Raw genomic sequence first — 27,017 nt, 5'->3', positions numbered from 1 at the left:
ACCTCTGTTTTGCCTCAGCCTGTTACAGCTCAATACCTGCCCTAACCCTGCTACAGCTCAATACCTGCCCTAACCCTGCTACAGCTCAATACTAGTCCTAACCCTGCTACATCAGCCGATTACAGCTCAATACCTGCCCTAACCCTGCTACAGCTCAATACCTGCCCTAACCCTGTTACATCTCAATACCTGCCCTAACCCTGCTACAGCTCAATACCAGCCCTAACCCTGCTACATCTCAATACCTGCCCTAACCCTGTTGCATCTCAATACCAGCCCTAACCCTGCTACAGCAGCCGATTACAGCTCAATACCTGCCCTAACCCTGCTACAGCTCAATACCAGCCCTAACCCTGCTACAGCAGCCGATTACAGCTCAATACCTGCCCTAACCCTGCTACAGCTCAATACCAGCCCTAACCCTGCTACAGCAGCCGATTACAGCTCAATACCTGCCCTAACCCTGCTACAGCTCAATACCAGCCCTAACCCTGCTACATCTCAATACCTGCCCTAACCCTGTTGCATCTCAATACCAGCCCTAACCCTGCTACAGCAGCCGATTACAGCTCAATACCTGCCCTAACCCTGCTACAGCTCAATACCTGCCCTAACCCTGTTACATCTCAATACCTGCCCTAACCCTGCTACAGCTCAATACCAGCCCTAACCCTGCTACATCTCAATACCTGCCCTAACCCTGTTGCATCTCAATACCAGCCCTAACCCTGCTACAGCAGCCGATTACAGCTCAATACCTGCCCTAACCCTGCTACAGCTCAATACCAGCCCTAACCCTGCTACATCTCAATACCTGCCCTAACCCTCCTACAGCTCAATACCTGCCCTAACCCTGTTACATCTCAATACCTGCCCTAACCCTGCTACATCTCAATACCAGCCCTAACCCTGTTACAGCTCAATACCTGCCCTAACCCTGTTACATCAGCCTGTTACAGCTCAATACCTGCCCTAACCCTGCTACATCAGCCTGTTACAGCTCAATACCTGCCCTAACCCTGTTACATCTCAATACCTGCCCTAACCCTGCTACATCTCAATACCGGCCCTAACCCTGCTACATCTCAATACTAGTCCTAAACCTGTTACAGCTCAATACCTGCCCTAACCCTGCTATAGCTCAATACTAGTCCTAAACCTGTTACAGCTCAATACCTGCCCTAACCCTGCTATAGCTCAATACCTGCCCTAACCCTGTTACATCTCAATACCGGCCCTAACCCTGCTACATCAGCCTGTTACAGCTCAATACTAGTCCTAAACCTGTTACAGCTCAATACTAGTCCTAAACCTGTTACAGCTCAATACCAGCCCTAACCCTGTTACATCTCAATATCTGCCCTAACCCTGTTACATCTCAATACCTGCCCTAACCCTGCTACATCTCAATACCAGCCCTAACCCTGTTACAGCTCAATACCTGCCCTAACCCTGTTACATCAGCCTGTTACAGCTCAATACCTGCCCTAACCCTGCTACATCAGCCTGTTACAGCTCAATACCTGCCCTAACCCTGTTACATCTCAATACCTGCCCTAACCCTGCTACATCTCAATACCGGCCCTAACCCTGCTACATCTCAATACTAGTCCTAAACCTGTTACAGCTCAATACCTGCCCTAACCCTGCTATAGCTCAATACTAGTCCTAAACCTGTTACAGCTCAATACCTGCCCTAACCCTGCTATAGCTCAATACCTGCCCTAACCCTGTTACATCTCAATACCGGCCCTAACCCTGCTACATCAGCCTGTTACAGCTCAATACTAGTCCTAAACCTGTTACAGCTCAATACTAGTCCTAAACCTGTTACAGCTCAATACCAGCCCTAACCCTGTTACATCTCAATATCTGCCCTAACCCTGTTACATCTCAATACCTGCCCTAACCCTGCTACATCTCAATACCAGCCCTAACCCTGCTACAGCTCAATACCTGCCCTAACCCTGTTACATCTCAATACCGGCCCTAACCCTGCTACATCAGCCTGTTACAGCTCAATACTAGTCCTAAACCTGTTACAGCTCAATACTAGTCCTAAACCTGTTACAGCTCAATACCAGCCCTAACCCTGCTACAGCTCAATACCAGCCCTAACCCTGCTACAGCTCAATACCTGCCCTAACCCTGCTACAGCTCAATACCAGCCCTAACCCTGCTACAGCTCAATACCTGCCCTAACCCTGCTACAGCTCAATACCAGCCCTAACCCTGCTACATCTCAATACCTGCCCTAACCCTGCTACAGCTCAATACCAGCCCTAACCCTGTTACATCTCAATACCTGCCCTAACCCTGCTACATCTTAATACCGGCCCTAACCCTGCTACATCAGCCTGTTACAGCTCAATACCTGCCCTAACCCTGCTACAGCTCAATACCAGCCCTAACCCTACTACAGCTCAATACCAGCCCTAACCCTGCTACATCTCAATACCAGCCCTAACCCTGCTACAGCTCAATACCAGCCCTAACCCTGCTACAGCTCAATATTAGCCCTAACCCTGCTACAGCTCAATACCAGCCCTAACCCTGCTATAGCTCAATACCTGCCCTAACCCTGCTACATCTCAATACCTGCCCTAACCCTGCTACAGCTCAATACCAGCCCTAACCCTGCTACAGCTCAATACCTGCCCTAACCCTGTTACATCTCAATACCTGCCCTAACCCTGCTACATCTCAATACCGGCCCTAACCCTGCTACATCAGCCTGTTACAGCTCAATACCTGCCCTAACCCTGCTACAGCTCAATACCAGCCCTAACCCTACTACAGCTCAATACCAGCCCTAACCCTGCTACATCTCAATACCAGCCCTAACCCTGCTACAGCTCAATACCAGCCCTAACCCTGCTATAGCTCAATATTAGCCCTAACCCTGCTACAGCTCAATACCAGCCCTAACCCTGCTATAGCTCAATACCTGCCCTAAACCTGTTACAGCTCAATACCTGCCCTAACCCTGCTATAGCTCAATACTAGCCCTAACCCTGCTATAGCTCAATACTAGCCCTAACCCTGCTATAGCTCAATTCCAGCCCTAACCCTGCTATAGCTCAATACCAGCCCTAACCCTGCTACAGCTCAATACTAGCCCTAACCCTGCTACAGCTCAATACTAGCCCTAACCCTGCTATTGCTCAATATTAGCCCTAACCCTGCTATAGCTCAATATTAGCCCTAACCCTGCTATAGCTCAATACTAGCCCTAACCCTGCTATAGCTCAATATTAGCTCTAACCCTGCTATAGCTCAATATTAGCCCTAACCCTGCTATAGCAGCCTGTTGGAGCTCAATACTAGCCCTAACCCTGCTACAGCTCAATACTAGCCCTAACCCTGCTATAGCTCAATATTAGCCCTAACCCTGCTATAGCTCAATATTAGCCCTAACCCTGCTATAGCTCAATATTAGCCCTAACCCTGCTACAGCTCAATACTAGCCCTAACCCTGCTATAGCTCAATACTAGCCCTAACCCTGCTATAGCTCAATATTAGCTCTAACCCTGCTATAGCAGCCTGTTGGAGCTCAATACTAGCCCTAACCCTGCTACAGCTCAATATTAGCCCTAACCCTGCTATAGCTCAATATTAGCCCTAACCCTGCTACAGCTCAATACTAGCCCTAACCCTGCTATAGATCAATATTATCCCTAACCCTGCTACAGCTCAATATTAGCCCTAACCCTGCTATAGCTCAATATTAGCCCTAACCCTGCTATAGCTCAATATTAGCCCTAACCCTGCTACAGCTCAATATTAGCCATAACCCTGCTACAGCAGCCGGTTACAGCTCAATACTAGCCCTAACCCTGCTACAGCTCAATACTAGCCCTAACCCTGCTATAGCTCAATATTAGCCCTAACCCTGCTATAGCTCAATATGAGCTCTAACCCTGCTACAGCTCAATATTAGCCCTAACCCTGCTATAGCAGCCTGTTGGAGCTCAATACTAGCCCTAGCCCTGCTACAGCTCAATATTAGCCCTAACCCTGCTATAGCTCAATATTAGCTCTAACCCTGCTACAGCTCAATATTAGCCCTAACCCTGCTATAGCTCAATATTAGCCCTAACCCTGCTACAGCTCAATATTAGCCCTAACCCTGCTATAGTTCAATATTATCAATATTAGCCCTAACCCTGCTATAGCTCAATACTAGCCCTAACCCTGCTACAGCTCAATACCAGCCCTAACCCTGTTACAGCTCAATACCAGCCCTAACCCTGCTATAGCTCAATACCAGCCCTAACCCTGCTATAGCTCAATACCAGCCCTAACCCTGTTACAGCTCAATACCAGCCCTAACCCTGTTACAGCTCAATACCAGCCCTAACCCTGCTATAGCTCAATACCAGTGTTACGTTCCCCAGTTTCTGTGTTGTGATTTGTAGTTGAGTGTGTTTGTTTCAGGAGATAGCTTCCTGAGTTCTCCCCAACCAGCTGATTGGTCGACTCAATGGCTAATTGATGATTGGAGAGCTGACCCCAGCCCCTCGTCAGGATACAGCTGTTTCTAATCACCATTGCCACATGAAGCTAGAAAAGCCAGTGTTCTGTTCAGAAGAGAGATGATTAGAAGAAAGAGGATTAGAGAGAGAGATTGAATGTTTTGGAGAGATCATTAGAGAGAGGATAGGCAGGGAGAGATCATTGAAGGCTGAGGAATGCAGAGAGTTTGATTGAAAGAGAGATATTTGCTAAGAGAGGAGGCTGATGGCGTTGGAGTAATTTACTGTGTTCGTTGTCGCTGGGAGTAGTTGGTATATTCTGTGAGTTTGTTGCTCAGTCAGACAGAGCCTCATTGATGTCCTGTGTTTCTGAGTGTTTGTGAAATTGTTAATAATCAATCTGTTTCATTTGCTCCCAGGGGGGAAGGAGAAGGCACTTTGGGAGTGCTTAGGCAAGAGGCCCGCGGGCATACATATACCCGTAGTATATTCACTGTCTAGGCACACTAGGTAAGACATGGACGGCCCACCCCGTGTATTTTGGTTAGGGCACCAGGTGGTGCTAAGTTAGGTAAGTTAAGTGGGTAGGCAGGTTAGATAGGAGAGGGGGAGCTTTGATATTTACTTTCTTTCCTTTGGTTCCGTCCAGCCCCTTTTCCCCATATTACCGTGTAGGAAATAAATCCTAGTAAACGGTAAATTCTGCCTTTGTCGTCCTTTCTCCCACCTACAGTTCATACCTCTTTTGCTTCACGGGGAGTTGAGTTGCAGCAGGGTGTTGCGTTCCCTCTTCACAGAGGCGTGCGTAACAACCAGCCCTAACCCTGCTACAGCAGCCTGTTATAGCTCAATACCAGCCCTAACCCTGCTACAGCAGCCTGTTATAGCTCAATACCAGCCCTAACCCTGCTACAGCAGCCTGTTATAGCTCAATACCAGCCCTAACCCTGCTACAGCAGCCTGTTATAGCTCAATACCAGCCCTAACCCTGCTACAGCAGCCTGTTATAGCTCAATACCAGCCCTAACCCTGCTACAGCAGCCTGTTACAGCTCAATATTAGCCCTAACCCTGCTACAGCAGCCTGTTACAGCTCAATATTAGCCCTAACCCTGCTACAGCAGCCTGTTACAGCTCAATATTAGCCCTAACCCTGCTACAGCACCCTGTTACAGCTCAATATTAGCCCTAACCCTGCTACAGCAGCCTGTTATAGCTCAATACCAGCCCTAACCCTGCTACAGCAGCCTGTTATAGCTCAATACCAGCCCTAACCCTGCTACAGCAGCCTGTTATAGCTCAATACCAGCCCTAACCCTACTACAGCAGCCTGTTATAGCTCAATACCAGCCCTAACCCTGCTACAGCAGCCTGTTATAGCTCAATACCAGCCCTAACCCTGCTACAGCAGCCTGTTATAGCTCAATACCAGCCCTAACCCTGCTACAGCAGCCTGTTATAGCTCAATACCAGCCCTAACCCTGCTACAGCAGCCTGTTATAGCTCAATACCAGCCCTAACCCTGCTACAGCAGCCTGTTATAGCTCAATACCAGCCCTAACCCTACTACAGCAGCCTGTTATAGCTCAATACCAGCCCTAACCCTGCTACAGCAGCCTGTTATAGCTCAATACCAGCCCTAACCCTGCTACAGCAGCCTGTTATAGCTCAATACCAGCCCTAACCCTGCTACAGCAGCCTGTTATAGCTCAATACCAGCCCTAACCCTGCTACAGCAGCCTGTTATAGCTCAATACCAGCCCTAACCCTGCTACAGCAGCCTGTTATAGCTCAATACCAGCCCTAACCCTGCTACAGCAGCCTGTTACAGCTCAATACCAGCCCTAACCCTACTACAGCAGCCTGTTACAGCTCAATACCAGCCCTAACCCTACTACAGCTCAATACCAGCCCTAACCCTGCTATAGCTCAATACCAGCCCTAACCCTGCTACAGCTCAATACCAGCCCTAACTACAGCAGCCTGTTACAGCTCAATATTAGCTCTGCTGCTGAGCTCCAGTAAACCCACTTTGATAGCACCTGGAGACAGAACCAGACAGAACCAGGAAGAACCAGCACTTCACTATACATCACTGTTACTTACCATCAGTATGTACACTAGCTAGTGAGAACTAGCCAACGTGCAGTGACTTCACCCGCCCTGAGATCTGACGATCACTAAGAGTCACAAGCCAGCCTCCTGCTTCGTCAGTTGACTTCAATTACAAAATGTTGTGAACGAGAGATCGCGTGTCCTCCACACGCGGCTGGTTTGCCTTACGCATCCATAATATAGTAGAGGCCAGTATAGGGCACTAGGAAACACAGTATTTGCAGTGAATAAAGCCACTTCCCCTTTTCAAGACCTTGTCAGTTATACGGCTGTAATATTGTACTTTCCCATTGATACTTTTGCTTTCCGCTTAACACCCACTTAACATACACGTCAGTGGCAGACGCGTGATGGACACTGCTATATTGGATCCCCGAGTTGCGCAGAGGTCTAAAGCACTGCATCTCAGTGCTTGAGGCGTCACCACAAACACCCTGATTCGAATCCAGGCTGTATCCTCAACCGGCCGTGATTGGGAGTCCCATTAGAGCAGCGCACAATTGGCCCAGCGTCGTCCGGGTTTGGCCGGTGTAGGCCGTCATTGTAAATAAGAATTTGTTCTTAACTGACTTGCCTAGTTAAATATCTATATTTATATATCTATATATATATATAATATAGCATCTCTATAGAAACTGTATAGATGACCACAACAACCTAATGTTATCTAGCCTGGAGCTAGCTTGGAGCACCGGGCTAGCTGTGTGCAGACCAATCCCCGTGCAATAGGTCCTGCATGTTAGTGTAAATGCGAACCCTGCGTGGTGTTCTATTCCAGGAGATGAGTGTAAGCTCAGCTGTGAGAAGTAAGGCTGCAGAGGGTGTTGCAAAAATTTTGCATCAACGCACAAGAAAATGTAAAATAATAGTAATATCAATTTTTTTTTAAATTTAGAAATTAAAATATTATTTTTTTTCTGACAAAAGTAGTGCAGATATATCCGTCTGCAGCGTGGGTAAAAAAAATGTCCCCGCCCCCGCCCAAACTACTTCCATCGGCTATGAGTGTACGGAGTATGTAATGAGTGTGTAAAGAATGAGTAATGAGTGTGTATGGAGTATGTAATGAATGTGTAATGAGTCTGTAATGAGTGTGTAATGAGTGTGTAATGAGTGTGTAATGCGTGTGTAATGCGTGTGTAATGAGTGTGTAAGGAGTGTATAAGGAGTGTGTAATGAGTGTGTAAGGAGTGTGTAATGAGTGTGTAATGAGTGTGTAATGAGTGTGTAAGGAGTGTGAAATGAGTGTATAAGGAGTGTGTAATGAGTGTGTAATGAGTGTGTAATGAGTGTGTAATGAGTGTATAAGGAGTGTGTAATGAATGTGTAAGGAGTGTGTAATGAATACTACCAGACTAGGTGTGGGGACAGGAGCGTGGAGCCCTGTATGGCATGCTAGGTTAGAGTGGAACCCCATCCCCCTTGTGTGTTAGGCTGCGTGCTAACCCTGGGTGTGGAGGGATTTGTGTGTTTAATCAAGGCCTCCTGTCTAACCCAGGTAAGCCAGGGACAGCTGTTGTGACAGGCAGAGAGATAGACAGCTCTGTAATTACACTGGGAGGAACCAGATTCCTGCAGGATGGCTATATATCTGCTGCTCCTACCTCCTCCACACTGAAATACATACATACAATGCCTTCGGAAAGTATTCAGACATGTTGACTAGTTCCACATTTTGTTACGTTACAGCCATATTCTAAAAGGGATAATTAAAAAAAATAATGTATCTCATTGATCTACACACAATACCCCATAATGACAAACAAAAAAAGTTTTCATTTTTTTTTAATTTTGCAAAAAATACGACATTTACATAAGTATTCAGACCATTTACTCAGTACTTTGTTGAAGCACCTTTGGCAGCGATTACAGCCTTGAGTCTTTTTTGGTATGACGCTACAAGCTCGGCACACCTGTATTTGGGGAGTTTCTCCCATTCTTCTCTGCAGATCCTCTCAAGCTCTGTCAGGTTGGATGGGGAGCGTCGCTGCACAGCTATTTTCAGGTCTCTCCAGAGATGTTCGATCGGGTTCAAGTCCAGGCTCTGGCAGGGCCACTCAAGGACATTCAGAGACTTGTCCCAAAGCCACTCCTGCATTGTCTTGGCTGTGTGCTTAGGGTCATTGTCCTGTTGGAAGGTGAACCTTCGCCCCCAGTCTGAGGTCCTGAGCGCTCTGGAGCAGGTTTTCATCAAGGATCTCTCTGTACTTTGCTCCGTTCATCTTTCCCTCGAATCCTGACTAGTCTCCCAGTTCCTGCTGCTGAAAAACATCCCCACAGTATGATGCTGCCACCCCCATGCTTCACTGTAGGGATTGTGCCAGGTTTCCTTCAGATGTGACGCTTGGCATTCAGGCCAAAGTGTTCAATCTTGGTTTCATCAGACCAGAGACTCTTGTTTCTCATGGTCTGAGAGTCCTTTAGGTGCCTTTTGGCAAATTCCAATCGGGCTGTCATGTGCCTTTTACTGAGGAGTGGCATTCGTCTGGCCACTCTACCATAAAGGACTGATTGGTGGAGTTCTGCAGAGATGGCTGTCCTTCTCGCATCTCCACAGAGGAACTCTGGAGCTCTGTCAGAGTGACCATCGGGTTCTTGGTCACCTCCCTGACCAAGGCCCTTCTCCCCCGATTGCTCAGTTTGGCCGGGCGACCAGCGCTAGGAAGAGTCTTGGTGGTTCCTAACTTCTTCCATTTTCAGAATGATGGAGGCCACTGTGTTCTTGGGGACCTTCAATGCTGCAGATGTTTTTTGGTACCCTTCCCCAGATCTGTGCCTTAACGCATCTCAAGGATGATCAATGGAAATAGGATGCAGAGTTAAATTTCGAGTCTCTTATCAATGGGTCTGAATACTTATGTAAATAAGATATTTTTGCTTTTATTTGTAATAAATGAGCAAAAATGTCTAAAAATCTGTTTTCGCTTTGTCATTATGGGGTATTGTGATGTCATTATGGGGTATTGTGATGTCATTATGGGGTATTGTGATGTCATTATGGGATATTGTGATTTCATTATGGGGTATTGTGTGTAGATTGATGGCATTTTTGTATTTAATCCATTTTGGAATAAGGCTGTAATATAACAAAATTTGGAAAAAGTCAAGGAATCTGAATACTTTCAGAATGCACTGTACATACAGAACAGACATACAGAGCAGACATACAGAACAGACACACAGACACACAGACATACAGACACACAGACATACAGAACAGACACACAGAACAGATACACAGAACAGACACACAGACATACAGAACAGACACACATAACAGACAGAACAGACATACAGACATACATAACAGACATGCAGCACAGACAGAACAGACATACAGACATACATAATGGACAAAAAAAAGACATACTCAGTAAACTGGACGCAGTCTATCACAGTGCCATCCGTTTTGTCACCAAAGCCCCATATACCACCCACCACTGCGACCTGTATGCTCTCGTCGGCTGGTCCTCGCTACATATTCGTCGCCAGACACACTGGCTCCAGGTCATCTATAAGTCTCTGCTAGGTAAAGCTCCGCCTTATCTCAGCTCACTGGTCACCATAACAACACCCACTCGTAGCACACGCTCCAGCAGGTATATCTCACTGGTCATCCCCAAAGCGAACACCTACTTTGGCCGCCTTTCCTTCCAGTTCTCTGCTGCCAATGACTGGAACAAATTGCAAAAATCGCTGAAGCTGGAAACTTACATTCCCCTCACTAACTTTAAGCATCAGCTATCTGAGCAGCTTACTGATCGCTGCATCTGTACATATCCTATCTGTAAATAGCCCATCCAACTACCTACCTCATCCCATATTATTTTTATTTACTTTTCTGCTCTTTTGCACACCAGTATCTCTACTTGCACATCATCATCTGCTCATCCATCACTCCAGTGTTAATCTGCTAAATTGTAATTACTTCGCTACTATGGCCTATTTATTACCTTACCTCCTCACGCCATTTGCACACGCTGTATATAGACCTTCTCTATTGTGTTTATGACTGTGCGTTTGTTTATTCCATGTGTAACTCTGTGTTGTTGTTTGTGTCGCACTGCTTTGCTTTATCTTGGCCAGGTCGCAGTTGTAAATGAGAACATGTTCTCAACTACCTGGTTAAATAAAGGTGAAATAAAAAATGTCAATATAAAAAACAGACATACAGAACAGATACAGACATCACTTTCTGGATTGAGCTTATCTCAAAATAGATGTGTATTTGTATTTATTATGGATCCCCATTACTTCCTGCTAAGGCAGCAGCTACTCTTCCTGGGGTTTATTATGGATCCCCATTAGTTCCTGCCAAGGCAGCAGCTACTCTTCCTGGGGTTTATTATGGATCCCCATTACTTCCTGCTAAGGCAGCAGCTACTCTTCCTGGGGTTTATTATGGATCCCCATTACTTCCTGCTAAGGCAGCAGCTACTCTTCCTGGGGTTTATTATGGATCCCCATTACTTTCTGCCAAGGCAGCAGCTACTCTTCCTGGGGTTTATTATGGATCCCCATTACTTCCTGCTAAGGCAGCAGCTACTCTTCCTGGGGTTTATTATGGATCCCCATTAGTTCCTGCCAAGGCAGCAGCTACTCTTCCTGGGGTTTATTATGGATCCCCATTACTTCATGCCAAAGCAGCAGCTACTCTTCCTGGGGTCCAGCAAAATGAAGGCTTTTGTTTTTAAACATAACAATACATTCACAGATTTCACAACACACTGTGTGCCCTCAGGTCCCTACTTCACCACTACCACATATCTACAGTACTTAATCCATGTCTATGTGTGTGTATAGTGCGTATGTTATCGTGTGTGTGTGTGTGTGTGTGTGTATGCATGTCTCTGCCTATGTTTGTGTTGCTTCACAGTCCCCGTTGTTCCATAATGTGTTTTTTTATCCGTTTTTTTAATCAAATGTTACTGCTTGCATCAGTTACCTGATGTGGAATAGAGTTCCATGTAGTCATGGCTCTATGTAGTACTGTGGGCCTCCCATAGTCTGTTCTGGACTTGGGGACTGTGAAGAGACCTCTTGTGGCATGTCTCGTGGGGTATGAATGGGTGTCTGTGCTGTGTGCCAGTAGTTTAGACAGACAGCTCAGTGCATTCAACATGTCAATACCTCTCATAAATACAAGCAGTGAGGAAGTCAATATCTTCTCCACTTTCAGCCAGGAGAGATTGACAATATTAGCTCTCTGTATACATCCGAGGGCCAGCCGTGCTACCCTGTTCTGAGCCAATTGCAATTTTCCTAAGTCCTTTTTTGTGGCACCTGACCACACGACTGAACAGTAGTCAAGGTGAGACAAAACTAGAGCCTCTAGGACCTGCCTTGTTGATAGTGCTGTTAAGAAGGTAGAGCAGCGCTTTATTATGGACAGACTTCTCCCCATCTTAGCTACTGTTGTATCAATATGTTTTGACCATGACAGTTTACAATCTAGTGTTACTCCAAGCAGTTTAGTCATCTCAACTTGCTCAATTTCCACATTATTTATTAGAAGAGTTAGTTGAGGTTTAGGGTTTAGTGAATGATTTGTCCCAAATACAATGCTTTAAGTTTTATAAATATTTTGGACTAACTTATTCCTTCCCACCCTCTCTGAAACTAACTGCAGCTCTTTGTTAAGTGTTGCAGTCATTTCAGTCGCTGTGGTAGCTGACGTGTATAGTGTTGAGTCATCCTCATACATAGACACTCTGGCTTTACTCAAAGTCAGTGGCATGTCGTTAGTAAAAATTGAAAAAAGCAAGGGGCCTAAACAGCTGCCCTGGGGAACTCCTGAGTCTACCTCGATTATGTTTGAGAGGTTTCCATTAAAGAACACCCTCTGTGTTCTGTTAGACAAGTAACTCCTTATCCACACGTGTGCTACTGTTTGCAGATGACTTTTCACACATCTGAGATGAATCAAGGATTGTGTTCCTCAATGAAAAGTTGTGAAATTCACCAAGTCTTTAACTAACCAAGTTATTAAGTAACCAAATTATTAAGTAACCAAGTCATTTAGCCTTCAATCTACTATGTACAATGACTGAGGGGCTGGTGGAAATACATCTCAACCAACCACCAGTAAGTAAAAACACTCCTGACCCACTGAGGTTTGGAACCCTAACCTCTCTGAGTGAAGCTGGGCCAGTACAGCACAGAACGAGCCCTTCTTTTGATATAAGCATTTTTGATTGGTTGGACCGGACACATGACACAGGAATATAAAAGTAGGAAGCAGAATGTAAATGCAAAAGAGTAGGGTGACTTCTGTATCGAGTCATGTTTTTATTTGGAGCTCAAATGGAAAGTACATAATGTTCCAGAATGATAACAGAAGTTATGATGCGCTGGCTTCCCTATAGCCATCAGGGTTACAAGGCTTCCCTGTAGGCATCAGCTGGCTTCCCTATAGGCATCAGGGTTACAAGGCTTCCCTGTAGGCATCAGCTGGCTTCCCTATAGGCATCAGGGTTACAAGGCTTCCCTGTAGGCATCAGCTGGCTTCCCTATAGGCATCAGGGTTACAAGGCTTCCCTGTAGGCATCAGCTGGCTTCCCTATAGGCATCAGGGTTACAAGGCTTCCCTGTAGGCATCAGCTGGCTTCCCTATAGGCATCAGGGTTACAAGGCTTCCCTGTAGGCATCAGCTGGCTTCCCTATAGGCATCAGGGTTACAAGGCTTCCCTGTAGGCATCAGCTGGCTTCCCTATAGGCATCAGGGTTACAAGGCTTCCCTGTAGGCATCAGCTGGCTTCCCTATAGGCATCAGGGTTACAAGGCTTCCCTGTAGGCATCAGCTGGCTTCCCTATAGGCATCAGGGTTACAAGGCTTCCCTGTAAGCATCAGGTGGCTTCCCTATAGGCATCAGGGTTACAAGGCTTCCCTATAGCCATCAGGGTTACAAGGCTTCCCTGTAGGCATCAGCTGGCTTCCCTATAGGCATCAGGGTTACAAGGCTTCCCTGTAAGCATCAGGTGGCTTCCCTATAGGCATCAGGGTTACAAGGCTTCCCTGTAGGCATCAGCTGGCTTCCCTATAGGCATCAGGGTTACAAGGCTACTCTATAGCCATCATGGTTACAAGGCTTCTCTATATCCATCAGGGTTACAAGGCTTCTCTATAGCCATCATGGTTACAAGGCTTCCCTATAGCCATCATTGTTACAAGGCTTCCCTATAGCCATCATGGTTACAAGGCTTTCCTATAGCCATCAGGGTTACAAAGCTTCCCTATAGCCATCAGGATTACAAGGCTTCCCTATAGCCATCAGGTGGCTTCCCAATAGCCATTAGGGTTACACGGCTTCCCTATACCCATCAGGGTTACAAGGCTTCCCTATAGCCATCAGGGTTACAAGGCTTCACTATAGCCATCATGTGGATTCCCTATAGCCATCAGGGTTACACGGTTTCCCTATAGCCATCATGGTTACATGGCTTCCCTATAGCCATCAGTGTTACAAGGCTTCCCTATAGCCATCATGTGGATTCCCTATAGCCATCAGGGTTACAAGGCTTCCCTATAGCCATCAGGATTACAAGGTTTCCCTATAGCCATCAGGGTTACAAGGCTTCCCTATAGCCATCAGGGTTACAAGGCTTCCCTATAGCCATCATGGTTACAAGGCTTCCCTATAGCCATCAGGGTTACAAGGCTTCCCTATAGCCATCAGGGTTACAAGGCTTCCCTATAGCCATCAGGGTTACAAGGCCTCCCTATAGCCATCAGGGTTACAAGGCTTCCCGATAGCCATCATGGTTACAAGGCTTCCCTATAGCCATCAGGGTTACAAGGCTTCCCTATAGCCATCAGGGTTACAAGGCTTCCCTATAGCCATCATGGTTACAAGGCTTCCCTATAGCCATCAGGGTTACAAGGCTTCCCTATAGCCATCATGGTTACAAGGCTTCCCTATAGCCATCAGGGTTACAAGGCTTCCCTATAGTCATCAGGGTTACAAGGCTTCCCTATAGCCATCAGGGTTACAAGGCTTCCCTATAGTCATCAGGGTTACAAGGCTTCCCTATAGTCATCAGGGTTACAAGGCTTCCCTATAGCCATCATTTGGCTTTAGCTGATGATGATGATGAAGATGAAAAGTGATTGTGTCATTCAATTCCTCCCTTATGTTATCTAGCTCTTATCTTAATGAATGAGTCAGTCTGATCCTTGTGATCTTTTGACGAGATGCTGTAGATCTTACCAGCGTGCAACAAACTGATAGTCGTACTGTCCTCAATCTCCTCAATGATTATCTAACAATTCCTTCTCTCTCGGCGCTCACACACACACACACACACACACACACACACACACACACACACACACACACACACACACACACACACACACACACACACACACACACACACACACACACACACACACACACACACACACACACACACACACACACACACACACTGGAGGTCGACAAGGTCGTTGGGTTGTCCAGTAAACATCTCAGAGTGGAATCCGGATGTTCGGTTGCGTTCTGCAGAGCAAAAGGTACTGTAGGAGGAAACCAAGATTCCCTTTGGGGCACCGAGTCTAACGGATCTGAGTCATTGACAAACCATCTCCCAGAGCTGCCTAGCTTCCCTATCGCCTTCCTTCCTGTTCCTGCCAAGCTGCCCTTGTCCCAAACACACTGATAATAACACGAGGGGGAGAGAGGGAGGGAGAGAGTGAATAAGTGACAGAGCAGTGAAGGGAGAACCCAACACTCACATTACAGGAAACCCCCTACCCCGAGGGAGAGAGAGAGAGAGAGAGAGAGAGAGGGAAAAGAGAGAACAGAGAGATTGAGCAGAAAGAGTGAGAGAGCACTTCATTTCTTCTCTCCATCCTCCTCTTCTACCCCCATTAGTGATACTCTGTTATTTGGTGTTCATCTCAGCAGAACAACATTCCCCGTCTTCTCTAGTGTATCTTCTTCCTGTTGGTCTATGTCCACTGCTCAACACAGGACATCTACTGTATCTAACCCTAACCCTGTCTTTAGAGACAGGACATTTATCTAACCCTAACTCTGTCTTTAGAGACAGGACATTTATCTAACCCTAACTCTGTCTTTAGAGACAGGACATTTATCTAACCCTAACCCTAACTCTGTCTTTAGAGACAGGACATCTATCTAACCCTAACACTAACCCTGTCTTTAGAGACAGGACATTTATCTAACCCTAACTCTGTCTTTAGAGACAGGACATCTATCTAACCCTAACTCTGTCTTTAGAGACAGGACATCTATCTAACCCTAACACTAACCCTGTCTTTAGAGACAGGACATTTATCTAACCCTAACTCTGTCTTTAGAGACAGGACATTTATCTAACCCTAACTCTGTCTTTAGAGACAGGACATTTATCTAACCCTAACTCTGTCTTTAGAGACAGGACATTTATCTAACCCTAACTCTGTCTTTAGAGACAGGACATTTATCTAACCCTAACTCTGTCTTTGGAAGTAGTTGATAAAAGGACGAGATCAGGTGAAAAATAGAAGATGGCTGAGCAGAGAAGTGGAGAAGAAGAAGAGAAGAGGAGAGGAAGAGAAGAGAAGAGGAGAGGAAGAGGAGAAGAAGAGGGAGGAGGGGAGAAGAAGAGGAGAAGAAGAGGGAGGAGGGGAGAAGAAGAAGAGGAGAAGAAGAGGGAGGAGGGGAGAAGAAGAAGAGGAGAAGAAGAAGAAGGGGGAGAAGAAGAGAAGAGAAGAGGAGAGGAAGAGGAGAGGAAGAGGAGAAGAAGAGGGAGGAGGGGAGAAGAAGAAGAGGAGAAGAAGAAGAAGGGGGAGAAGAAGAGAAGAGAAGAGGAGAGGAAGAGGAGAAGAAGAGGAGAAGAAGAGGGAGGAGGGGAGAAGAAGGGGGAGAAGAAGAGGAGAAGAAGAGGGAGGAGGAGAGGAGAAGAAGAGGAGAAGAAGAAGAAGGGGGAGAAGAAGAGAAGAGAAGAGGAGAGGAGAAGAAGAGGAGAAGAAGAAGAAGAGAAGAGGAGGAGAGGAGAAGAGGAGAAGAAGAAGAAGGGGGAGAAGAAGAGAAGAGAAGAGGAGGAGAGGAGAAGAAGAGAGGAGAAGAAGAGGAGAAGAGGAGAAGAAGAAGAAGGGGGAGAAGAAGAGAAGAGAAGAGGAGGAGAGGAGAAGAAGAGAGGAGGAGAAGAGGAGAAGAGGAGAATAAGAAGAAGGGGGAGAAGAAGAGAAGAGAAGAGGAGGAGAGGAGAAGAAGAGAGGAGAAGAAGAGGAGAAGAGGAGAAGGGGGAGAAGAAGAGAAGAGAAGAGGAGAGGAGAAGAGGAGAGGAGGGAGGAGGGTAAAATGACACTAGACGAACAACACAAGAAGAAACACGTAACCCAACAGAACACGGAGAGGAGGTCTGATTTCACAACCAGCACCAACCAGAACGTGTTGAGTCAAATCATGATGCCAGGAACACTACAGAAATACAACAGGTAAAATAGCAGGAGAGAAGACATCGTAACAGATGCAACAGAACGTTCTGAAGGTTAATTACGCTGCTGATCTGTGCAGATGTTTGTTACACGGAACAGAAGGGAAACACATGTTGTATCATTCACTCTTCTACACATGATCAGGGAATGTATTGGTAGAAGGGTTCAATAGCAATCAATCCCAGTGGTAGTGACTGGAATCTGTTTTGAATTACAGGTTGAGTTTAGGCATATGTTAATAATATGTTAATACATTAAACCATTAAACCGGCTCCTCTCTGTCAAAGAACCAGTCTGCCTCCCTTGAGTGTGTGCACATGGATGTGTGTGTGTAAATGTACTGCATGACTGTGTGTTTATGTGTGTGTGTGTGTGTGTGTGTGTGTGTGTGTGTGTGTGTGTGTGTGTGTGTGTGTGTGTGTGTGTGTGTGTGTGTGTGTGTGTGTGTGTGTGTATAATATAATATATATAATTTATATTCACTGCATTCAGGAAGTATTCAGACCCCTTTGACTTTTTTCCACATTTTGTTACTTTACAGCCTTATTCTAAAATTGATTATATTGTTTTTTTCCCACATCAAAAGCAAAAACAGGTTTTTAGAAATTTTAGAAATTTCATATTTACATAAGTATTCAGACTCTTTACTCAGTACTTTGTTGAAGCACCTTTGGCAGCGATTACAGCCTGGAGTCTTCTTGGGTATGATGCTACAAGCTTGGCACACCTGTATTTGGGGAGTTTCTCCCATTCTTTTCTGCAGATCCTCTCAAGCTCTGTCAGGTTGGATGGGGAGCGTCGCTGCACAGCTATTGTCAGGTCTCTCCAGAGATGTTTGATCAGGTTCAAGTCCGGGCTCTGGCTGGGCCACTCAAGAACATTCAGAGACTTGTCCCAAAGCCACTCCTGCGTTGTCTTGGCTGTGTGCTTAGGGTCGTTGTCCTGTTGGAAGGTGAACCTTCGCCCCCAGTCTGAGGTCCTGAGCGCTCTGGAGCAGGTTTTCATCAAGGATCTCTCTGTACTTTGCTCCGTTCAGACCAGAGAATTTTGTTTGTCATGGTCTGAGTTTATTTAGGTGTCTTTTGGAAAACTCCAAGCGGGCCGTCATGTGCTTTTTACTAAAGTGCCTTCTGTCTGGCCACTCTACCATAAAGGTCTGATTGGTGGAGTGCTGCAGAGATGGTTGTCCTTCTGGAAGGTTCTCCCATCTCCACAGAGGAACTCTGGAGCTCTGTCAGAGTGACCATCGGGTTCATGGTCACCTCCCTGACCAAGGCTCTTCTCCCCCAATTGGGGACCTTCAATGCTGCAGACATTAATTAATGTTTTGGTACCCTTCCCCAGATCTGTGCCTCGACACAATCCTGTCTCGGAGCTCTACGGACAATTCCTTCGACCTCATGGCTTGGTTTTTGCTCTGACATGCACTGTCAACTGTGGGACCTTATATAGACATGTGTGTGCCTTTCCAAATCATGTCCAATCAATTGAATTTAACACAGGTGACAATCTAGTTGTAGAAACATCTCAAGGATGATCAATGGAAACAGGATGCACCTGAGCTAAATTTAGATTCTCATAGCAAAGGGTCTGGATACTTATGTAAATTATGTATGTATGTGTGTGTGTGTGCATGCGTGTGTTTGTGTATGTGTGTGTATATATGTGTGTGTGTGTGTGTGTGTGTGTGTGTGTGTGTGTGTGTGTGTGTGTGTGTGTGTGTGTGTGTGTGTGTGTGTGTGTGTGTGTGTGTGTGTGTGTGTGTGTGTGTGTATGTTTGTATGTATATGTGTGTGTATATATGTGTGTGTGTGTGTGTATATGTATGTGTGTGTATATGGTGTGCATATGTGTGTGTGTGTGTGTATATGTGTGTGCGTGTGTCTTTGCATAGTAATTACACAGGTGTGTATGCACGATAGATCTGAGGTCAGTCTCAAGTCTGTGTGTGTGTGTGTGTGTGTGTGTGTGAGAGAGTGTGTGTACGCGTGTGGGTGCGTGACAGTGTGCGTGACAGTGTGTGTGTGTGTGTGTGTGTGCGTGTGTTTGGATATATGTGTGTGTGTATATCTGTGTGTGTGTGTGTGTGTGTGTGTGTGTGTGTGTGTGTGTGTGTGTGTGTGTGTGTGTGTGTGTGTGTGTGTGTGTGTGTGTGTGCGTGCGCGTGTATGTGTGTGTGTGTGTGTATGTGTATGTGTATGTGTATGTGTATGTGTATGTGTATGTGTATGTGTATGTGTGTGTGTGTGTGTGTGTGTGTGTGTGTGTATGTGTATGTGTATGTGTATGTGTATGTGTATGTGTGTGTGTGTGTGTGTGTGTGTGTGTGTGTGTGTGTGACAGTGTGCATCATTCTCTCTACTCACCCTGCTTCATGGTGAACTTGTGGACCTCCTTGGCGAAGTACTCCTCCTCTCCCTCCAGTGTGTTTGTGGTGGGCTGCGGCTGTAGTTTCTGCTCCTCACTGAGCTCCACGGTGCTGTTGTAGAGAGAGAGCAGCGCTACAGGGATCTCCTTCCCCGCTCCTGTCTGCTCCTCCTCCGGCTCCTTGGGCATCCTCAGCTTGGAGAGGATCTGTCCCCTGATCGCCTCGATGCGTTTCTTCTTAACCAGCTCCAGGTCTAGAGTCTTACAGGTGGACATGCTGCTCGCACTGCCCGCCAAGCACAGCGCCATCAGGCACGTAAAGACTAAACACACCAGTCTCATGGTCCGTCTGTCTGCTTCTCAACACCTTTCTTCTTCAGGGCTCTCTTTGTGTCTCTGTCTCTCTCTCTCTCTCTGTCTCTCTCTCTCGCTCTCTCTGTGTCTCTCTCTGTCTCTCTCTCTCTCTCTCTCTCTCTCTCTCTCTCTCTCTCTCTCTCTCTCTCTCTCTCTCTCTCTCTCTCTCTCTCTCTCTCTCTCTCTCTCTCTCTCTCTCTCTCTCTCTCTCTGTCTGTGTCTCTCTCTCTCTCTCTCTCTCTCTCTCTCTCTCTCTCTCTCTCTCTCTCTCTCTCTCTGTGTCTCTCTCTCTCTCCCCCCTCAGGGAACAGTGAATCAGTCAGAGTGTAAGTGTGACTGACGCAAGGTGTTTACAGACCAGAACAATTAAAGGTCTGTGGTGATGAAGAGAGTCCCTAATGCCCCCACACTGCTGCGGTGACTGCTGTTATTGCTGTGGTGAAAATCACCTGAGTCTCCTCTGAGTCAGAAAGGGAGAACCCCAGACAGACAGACAGACAGACAGCCAGCCTGTGACTCAACCTCATGTAGATTTTGTTTTTTTTAGTCAGGTAGAAAGGAGAGTGACGTCTACGATGCTCAAATACAGCCAGGTGGAGAGAGAGTTGTCAAACAGAAAGAACACTCACAGCACAGGACAGAACAGCGCTTCCTAGACGCTAGAGACTGTCACCACACTCCGACAACAACCAGAAACAACTGGTAACGACCCAGCCACCCCCAGAGAGCAGCGAAACAGGTTGGTTCTACCTCAGTATAACTTCACTCTTGTCTTCCTCTAGGATAAATCATGCAGACTTCCTTACAGCACATAGAGCTGGCTGGGCTTTATCTTTACAAGCTCTCAGAGAGTTACAGAGGACAACTGACTGGTCACACGACACAACGGACTGGTCACTGAGTCTGTTCAAACAGCCAAACCCTGTCCTGTAGCTAGTAACTCCACACAACACATACTGCTCTGCCTGCTCTGTGTTCCTCGGAAGGTGTCTAACAAAGAGAATCAAGCAACAGGGCTGTGTTAGAGAACAGGGGACCGAGGCTGAACTGAACAGACTACCTGTTTCAACAAGGACAGAGATTCTATCAACTTAGCAGAAAGACAAGTAGAGAAGTTCACAATACCCCACTAGTTGACCCTAGAAAATGACTCGACACATAAACCAGGATGGATCTCTCTGTTAATGAAAGAAAGGTAAGAAATGAACAGACCAGACCAGCGCGCGTCGTTGGGAAGGTGAGTGATGGTACGAGCCCGAGCCTGGTTAGATTACAGTGTCTCTTTTCGTTCACTCCCCTCACTGCTCTGTCCGTTTATCTCTCCTGTTCTTTACGTCCTCTTTCTCTCTCTCTGTCCTCTCTACTGCTTCTCACTAGGAGTGAAAACGTTTCTCTCTCTCTTTCTTGTCCTCTGTCAGAACACGCGGTTAACTCCCTCCCTCTATTTAACTCTCCCCCTATTCCCTCCCTCTCTCTCTCTTCCTCCCTCTCTTTTCACCAGCACCCTCTCTGTCTCTCTGCAAGTCAGAGCTCGCTGGTGACAAAATTATTTGTGTTCCACTAACCTCTAAGACTCCATGTTCTCTCTCTCTCTCTCTCTCTCTCTCTCTCTCTCTCTCTCTCTCTCTCTCTCTCTCTCTCCCTCTCTCTGTCTCTCTCTGTCTCTCTCTCTCTCTCGTATTTTTTCTGGTTTCTGTTACTTCTCTAATAGAGCGTATTTCTCCGCCCAGGAAATGAGGTTAACGGCTGCTGTGTAAAACATCTGCTGTTAAAGAGACTGTTGTTGCCTGTATATCTCTCTCTACCTCTGTCTTTGTACACTCTTTGAATAAAGTGTTACAAAATACTTTTTCGTCTGTCCACATATGATAACTTTTTTTTGGTTCCAGGTAGAACCCTTTTTGGTTCCAGGTAGAACCCTGTAGAAATAGGTTCTACATGGAACTCAACATTATTTTTCCTACGGGAACAGCCATCCCTTTAAGTTCTAGATAGCACCTTTTCTAATAGTATATCTCTCTCTCTATATCTCCCTTTCCCCCTCTCTCTCTCTCTCTCTCTCTCTCTCTCTCTCTCTCTCTCTCTCTCTCTCTCTCTCTCTCTCTCTCTCTCTCTCTCTCTCTCTCTCTCTCTCTCTCTCTCTCTCTCTCTCTCTCTCTCTCTCTCTCTCTATCTCTATCTCCCTCTCTATCTCCCTCTCTCTCTCTCTTTCTCTCTCTCTCTCTCTCATCTCTCTCTCTCTCTCCCTCTCTCTCTCTTCAAATCTCTATATCTCCCTCCCTCTCTCTCTCTCTCTCTCTCTCTCTCTCTATACCTCTTCTCTCGCTCTCTCTTTAACTCTCTCTCGCCCCCCCCCCCTTCTCTCTAACACACAGTCTCTTAACTGTCTGGCAATGTACTAGTGCTGATGGACAAGTCAACAAGGTTTGCATGGCACCAGTGTCTGGCCAGCTGACCACCTGTATTCACCTCGCGCCAGTGGAGATGACAGGCTGCCAGGCATACAGAGAGAGAGAGACCTGCTCCACTCAGACCAACTGACTGACAGACAGACAGAGAGACCTGCTCCACTCAGACCAACTGACTGACAGACAGAGAGAGAGACCTGCTCCACTCAGACCAACTGACTGACAGACAGAGAGAGAGACAGACAGAGAGAGACCTGCTCCACTCAGACCGACTGACAGACAGACAGAGAGAGAGACATGCTCCACTCAGACCAACTGACTGACAGACAGAGAGAGAGACAGACAGAGAGAGACCTGCTCCACTCAGACCGACTGACAGACAGACAGAGAGAGAGACCTGCTCCACTCAAACCAACCGACTGACAGACAGACAGAGAGAGAAGGAGTGAATTCACTGTGGGTCTCTTCATTATAACTACAGGAAGAGAGTGAAGGTGTCTATTTGTTTACGTTACATTTTGATAAAACCTGATGTTTTACATCTCAAATGTTAGTTCAATTCAGTATTATAAATACATGCTACTACCAGCCGTCCCAAACCCCTCACTCCTTCACTAATCTAGAGGAGGACCCAACCCTCCACTCCTTCACGAACATAGAGGAGGACCCAACCCTCCACTCCTTCACTAACCTAGAGGAGGACCCAACCCTCACTCCTTCACTAACCTAGAGGAGGACCCAACCCTCCACTCCTTCACTAACCTAGAGGAGGACCCAACCCTCCACTCCTTCACTAACCTAGAGGAGGACCCAACCCTCCACTCCTTCACTAACCTAGAGGAGGACCCAACCCTCCACTCCTTCACTAACCTAGAGGAGGACACAACCCTCCACTCCTTCACTAACCTAGAGGAGGACACAACCCTCCACTCCTTCACTAACCTAGAGGAGGACCCAACCCTCCACTCCTTCACTAACCTAGAGGAGGACCCAACCCTCCCCTCCTTCACTAACCTAGAGGAGGACCCAACCCTCCACTCCTTCACTAACCTAGAGGAGGACCCAACCCTCCACTCCTTCACTAACCTAGAGGAGGACCCAACCCTCCACTCCTTCACTAACCTAGAGGAGGACCCAACCCTCCACTCCTTCACTAACCTAGAGGAGGACCCAACCCTCCACTCCTTCACTAACCTAGAGGAGGACCCAACCCTCCACTCCTTCACTAACCTAGAGGAGGACCCAACCCTCCACTCCTTCACTAACCTAGAGGAGGACCCAACCCTCCACTCCTTCACTAACCTAGAGGAGGACCCAACCCTCCACTCCTTCACTAACCTAGAGGAGGACACAACCCTCCACTCCTTCACTAACCTAGAGGAGGACCCAACCCTCCACTCCTTCACTAACCTAGAGGAGGACCCAACCCTCCACTCCTTCACTAACCTAGAGGAGGACCCAACCCTCCACTCCTTCACTAACCTAGAGGAGGACCCAACCCTCCACTCCTTCACTAACCTAGAGGAGGACCCAACCCTCCACTCCTTCACTAACCTAGAGGAGGACCCAACCCCCCACTCCTTCACTAACCTAGAGGAGGACCCAACCCTCCACTCCTTCACTAACCTAGAGGAGGACCCAACCCTCCACTCCTTCACTAACCTAGAGGAGGACCCAACCCTCCACTCCTTCACTAACCTAGAGGAGGACCCAACCCTCCACTCCTTCACTAACCTAGAGGAGGACCTAACCCTCCACTCCTTCACTAACCTAGAGGAGGACCCAACCCTCCACTCCTTCACTAACCTAGAGGAGGACCCAACCCTCCACTCCTTCACTAACCTAGAGGAGGACCCAACCCTCCACTCCTTCACTAACCTAGAGGAGGACCCAACCCTCCACTCCTTCACTAACCTAGAGGAGGACCCAACCCTCCACTCCTTCACTAACCTAGAGGAGGACCCAACCCTCCACTCCTTCACTAACCTAGAGGAGGACCCAACCCTCCACTCCTTCACTAACCTAGAGGAGGACCCACCCCTCCACTCCTTCACTAACCTAGAGGAGGACCCAACCCCCCACTCCTTCACTAACCTAGAGGAGGACCCAACCCTCCACTCCTTCACTAACCTAGAGGAGGACCCAACCCTCCACTCCTTCACTAACCTAAAGGAGGACCCAACCCTCCACTCCTTCACTAACCTAGAGGAGGACCCAACCCTCCACTCCTTCACTAACCTAGAGGAGGACCCAACCCTCCACTCCTTCACTAACCTAGAGGAGGACCCAACCCTCCACTCCTTCACTAACCTAGAGGAGGACCTAACCCTCCACTCCTTCACTAACCTAGAGGAGGACCCAACCCTCCACTCCTTCACTAACCTAGAGGAGGACCCAACCCTCCACTCCTTCACTAACCTAGAGGAGGACCCAACCCTCCACTCCTTCACTAACCTAGAGGAGGACCCAACCCTCCACTCCTTCACTAACCTAGAGGAGGACCTAACCCTCCACTCCTTCACTAACCTAGAGGAGGACCCAACCCTCCACTCCTTCACTAACCTAGAGGAGGACCCAACCCTCCACTCCTTCACTAACCTAGAGGAGGACCCAACCCTCCACTCCTTCACTAACCTAGAGGAGGACCCAACCCTCCACTCCTTCACTAACATAGAGGAGGACCCAACCCTCCACTCCTTCACTAACCTAGAGGAGGACCCAACCCTCCACTCCTTCACTAACCTAGAGGAGGACCCAACCCTCCACTCCTTCACTAACCTAGAGGAGGACCCACCCCTCCACTCCTTCACTAACCTAGAGGAGGACCCAACCCTCCACTCCTTCACTAACCTAGAGGAGGACCCAACCCTCCACTCCTTCACTAACCTAGAGGAGGACCCAACCCTCCACTCCTTCACTAACCTAGAGGAGGACCCAACCCTCCACTCCTTCACTAACCTAGAGGAGGACCCAACCCTCCACTCCTTCACTAACCTAGAGGAGGACCCAACCCTCCACTCCTTCACTAACCTAGAGGAGGACCCAACCCTCCACTCCTTCACTAACCTAGAGGAGGACCCAACCCTCCACTCCTTCACTAACCTAGAGGAGGACCCAACCCTCCACTCCTTCACTAACCTAGAGGAGGACCCAACCCTCCACTCCTTCACTAACCTAGAGGAGGACCCAACCCTCCACTCCTTCACTAACCTAGAGGAGGACCCAACCCTCCACTCCTTCACTAACCTAGAGGAGGACCCAACCCTCCACTCCTTCACTAACCTAGAGGAGGACCCAACCCTCCACTCCTTCACTAACCTAGAGGAGGACCCAACCCTCCACTCCTTCACTAACCTAGAGGAGGACCCAACCCTCCACTCCTTCACTAACCTAGAGGAGGACCCAACCCTCCACTCCTTCACTAACCTAGAGGAGGACCTAACCCTCCACTCCTTCACTAACCTAGAGGAGGACCCAACCCTCCACTCCTTCACTAACCTAGAGGAGGACCCAACCCTCCACTCCTTCACTAACCTAGAGGAGGACCCAACCCTCCACTCCTTCACTAACCTAGAGGAGGACCCAACCCTCCACTCCTTCACTAACATAGAGGAGGACCCAACCCTCCACTCCTTCACTAACCTAGAGGAGGACCCAACCCTCCACTCCTTCACTAACCTAGAGGAGGACCCAACCCTCCACTCCTTCACTAACCTAGAGGAGGACCCACCCCTCCACTCCTTCACTAACCTAGAGGAGGACCCAACCCTCCACTCCTTCACTAACCTAGAGGAGGACCCAACCCTCCACTCCTTCACTAACCTAGAGGAGGACCCAACCCTCCACTCCTTCACTAACCTAGAGGAGGACCTAACCCTCCACTCCTTCACTAACCTAGAGGAGGACCCAACCCTCCACTCCTTCACTAACCTAGAGGAGGACCCAACCCTCCACTCCTTCACTAACCTAGAGGAGGACCCCACCCTCCACTCCTTCACTAACCTAGAGGAGGACCCAACCCTCCACTCCTTCACTAACCTAGAGGAGGACCCAACCCTCCACTCCTTCACTAACCTAGAGGAGGACCCAACCCTCCACTCCTTCACTAACCTAGAGGAGGACCCAACCCTCCACTCCTTCACTAACCTAGAGGAGGACCCAACCCTCCACTCCTTCACTAACCTAAAGGAGGACCCAACCCTCCACTCCTTCACTAACCTAGAGGAGGACCCAACCCTCCACTCCTTCACTAACCTAGAGGAGGACCCAACCCTCCACTCCTTCACTAACCTAGAGGAGGACCCAACCCTCCACTCCTTCACTAACCTAGAGGAGGACCTAACCCTCCACTCCTTCACTAACCTAGAGGAGGACCCAACCCTCCACTCCTTCACTAACCTAGAGGAGGACCCAACCCTCCACTCCTTCACTAACCTAGAGGAGGACCCAACCCTCCACTCCTTCACTAACCTAGAGGAGGACCCAACCCTCCACTCCTTCACTAACCTAGAGGAGGACCTAACCCTCCACTCCTTCACTAACCTAGAGGAGGACCCAACCCTCCACTCCTTCACTAACCTAGAGGAGGACCCAACCCTCCACTCCTTCACTAACCTAGAGGAGGACCCAACCCTCCACTCCTTCACTAACCTAGAGGAGGACCCAACCCTCCACTCCTTCACTAACATAGAGGAGGACCCAACCCTCCACTCCTTCACTAACCTAGAGGAGGACCCAACCCTCCACTCCTTCACTAACCTAGAGGAGGACCCAACCCTCCACTCCTTCACTAACCTAGAGGAGGACCCACCCCTCCACTCCTTCACTAACCTAGAGGAGGACCCAACCCTCCAC

The 27,017-nt window shown here is 47.8% G+C and overlaps 1 protein-coding gene across 1 annotated transcript in view; it reads right to left on the bottom strand.

Moving 5' to 3' along the window:
- Positions 1-19,879, bottom strand: part of tgfb1a (transforming growth factor, beta 1a) — a 38,187-nt gene extending 18,308 nt beyond the window's left edge. Inside the window, exon 1 of the mRNA XM_038973518.1 lies at positions 19,401-19,879. Coding sequence (XP_038829446.1) covers positions 19,401-19,743 — 343 coding nt within the window. The 5' untranslated portion in view covers positions 19,744-19,879. The remainder of the gene's footprint in view (positions 1-19,400) is intronic.
- Positions 19,880-27,017: the final 7,138 nt, after the last annotated feature.

The sequence above is a fragment of the Salvelinus namaycush genome, chromosome 34, assembly GCF_016432855.1.
Source record: "Salvelinus namaycush isolate Seneca chromosome 34, SaNama_1.0, whole genome shotgun sequence".
Lineage (NCBI taxonomy): Eukaryota > Metazoa > Chordata > Actinopteri > Salmoniformes > Salmonidae > Salvelinus > Salvelinus namaycush.
The sequence above is the reverse complement of the archived record's forward strand: the minus strand, read 5'-3'. Positions and strand labels throughout refer to the sequence as shown.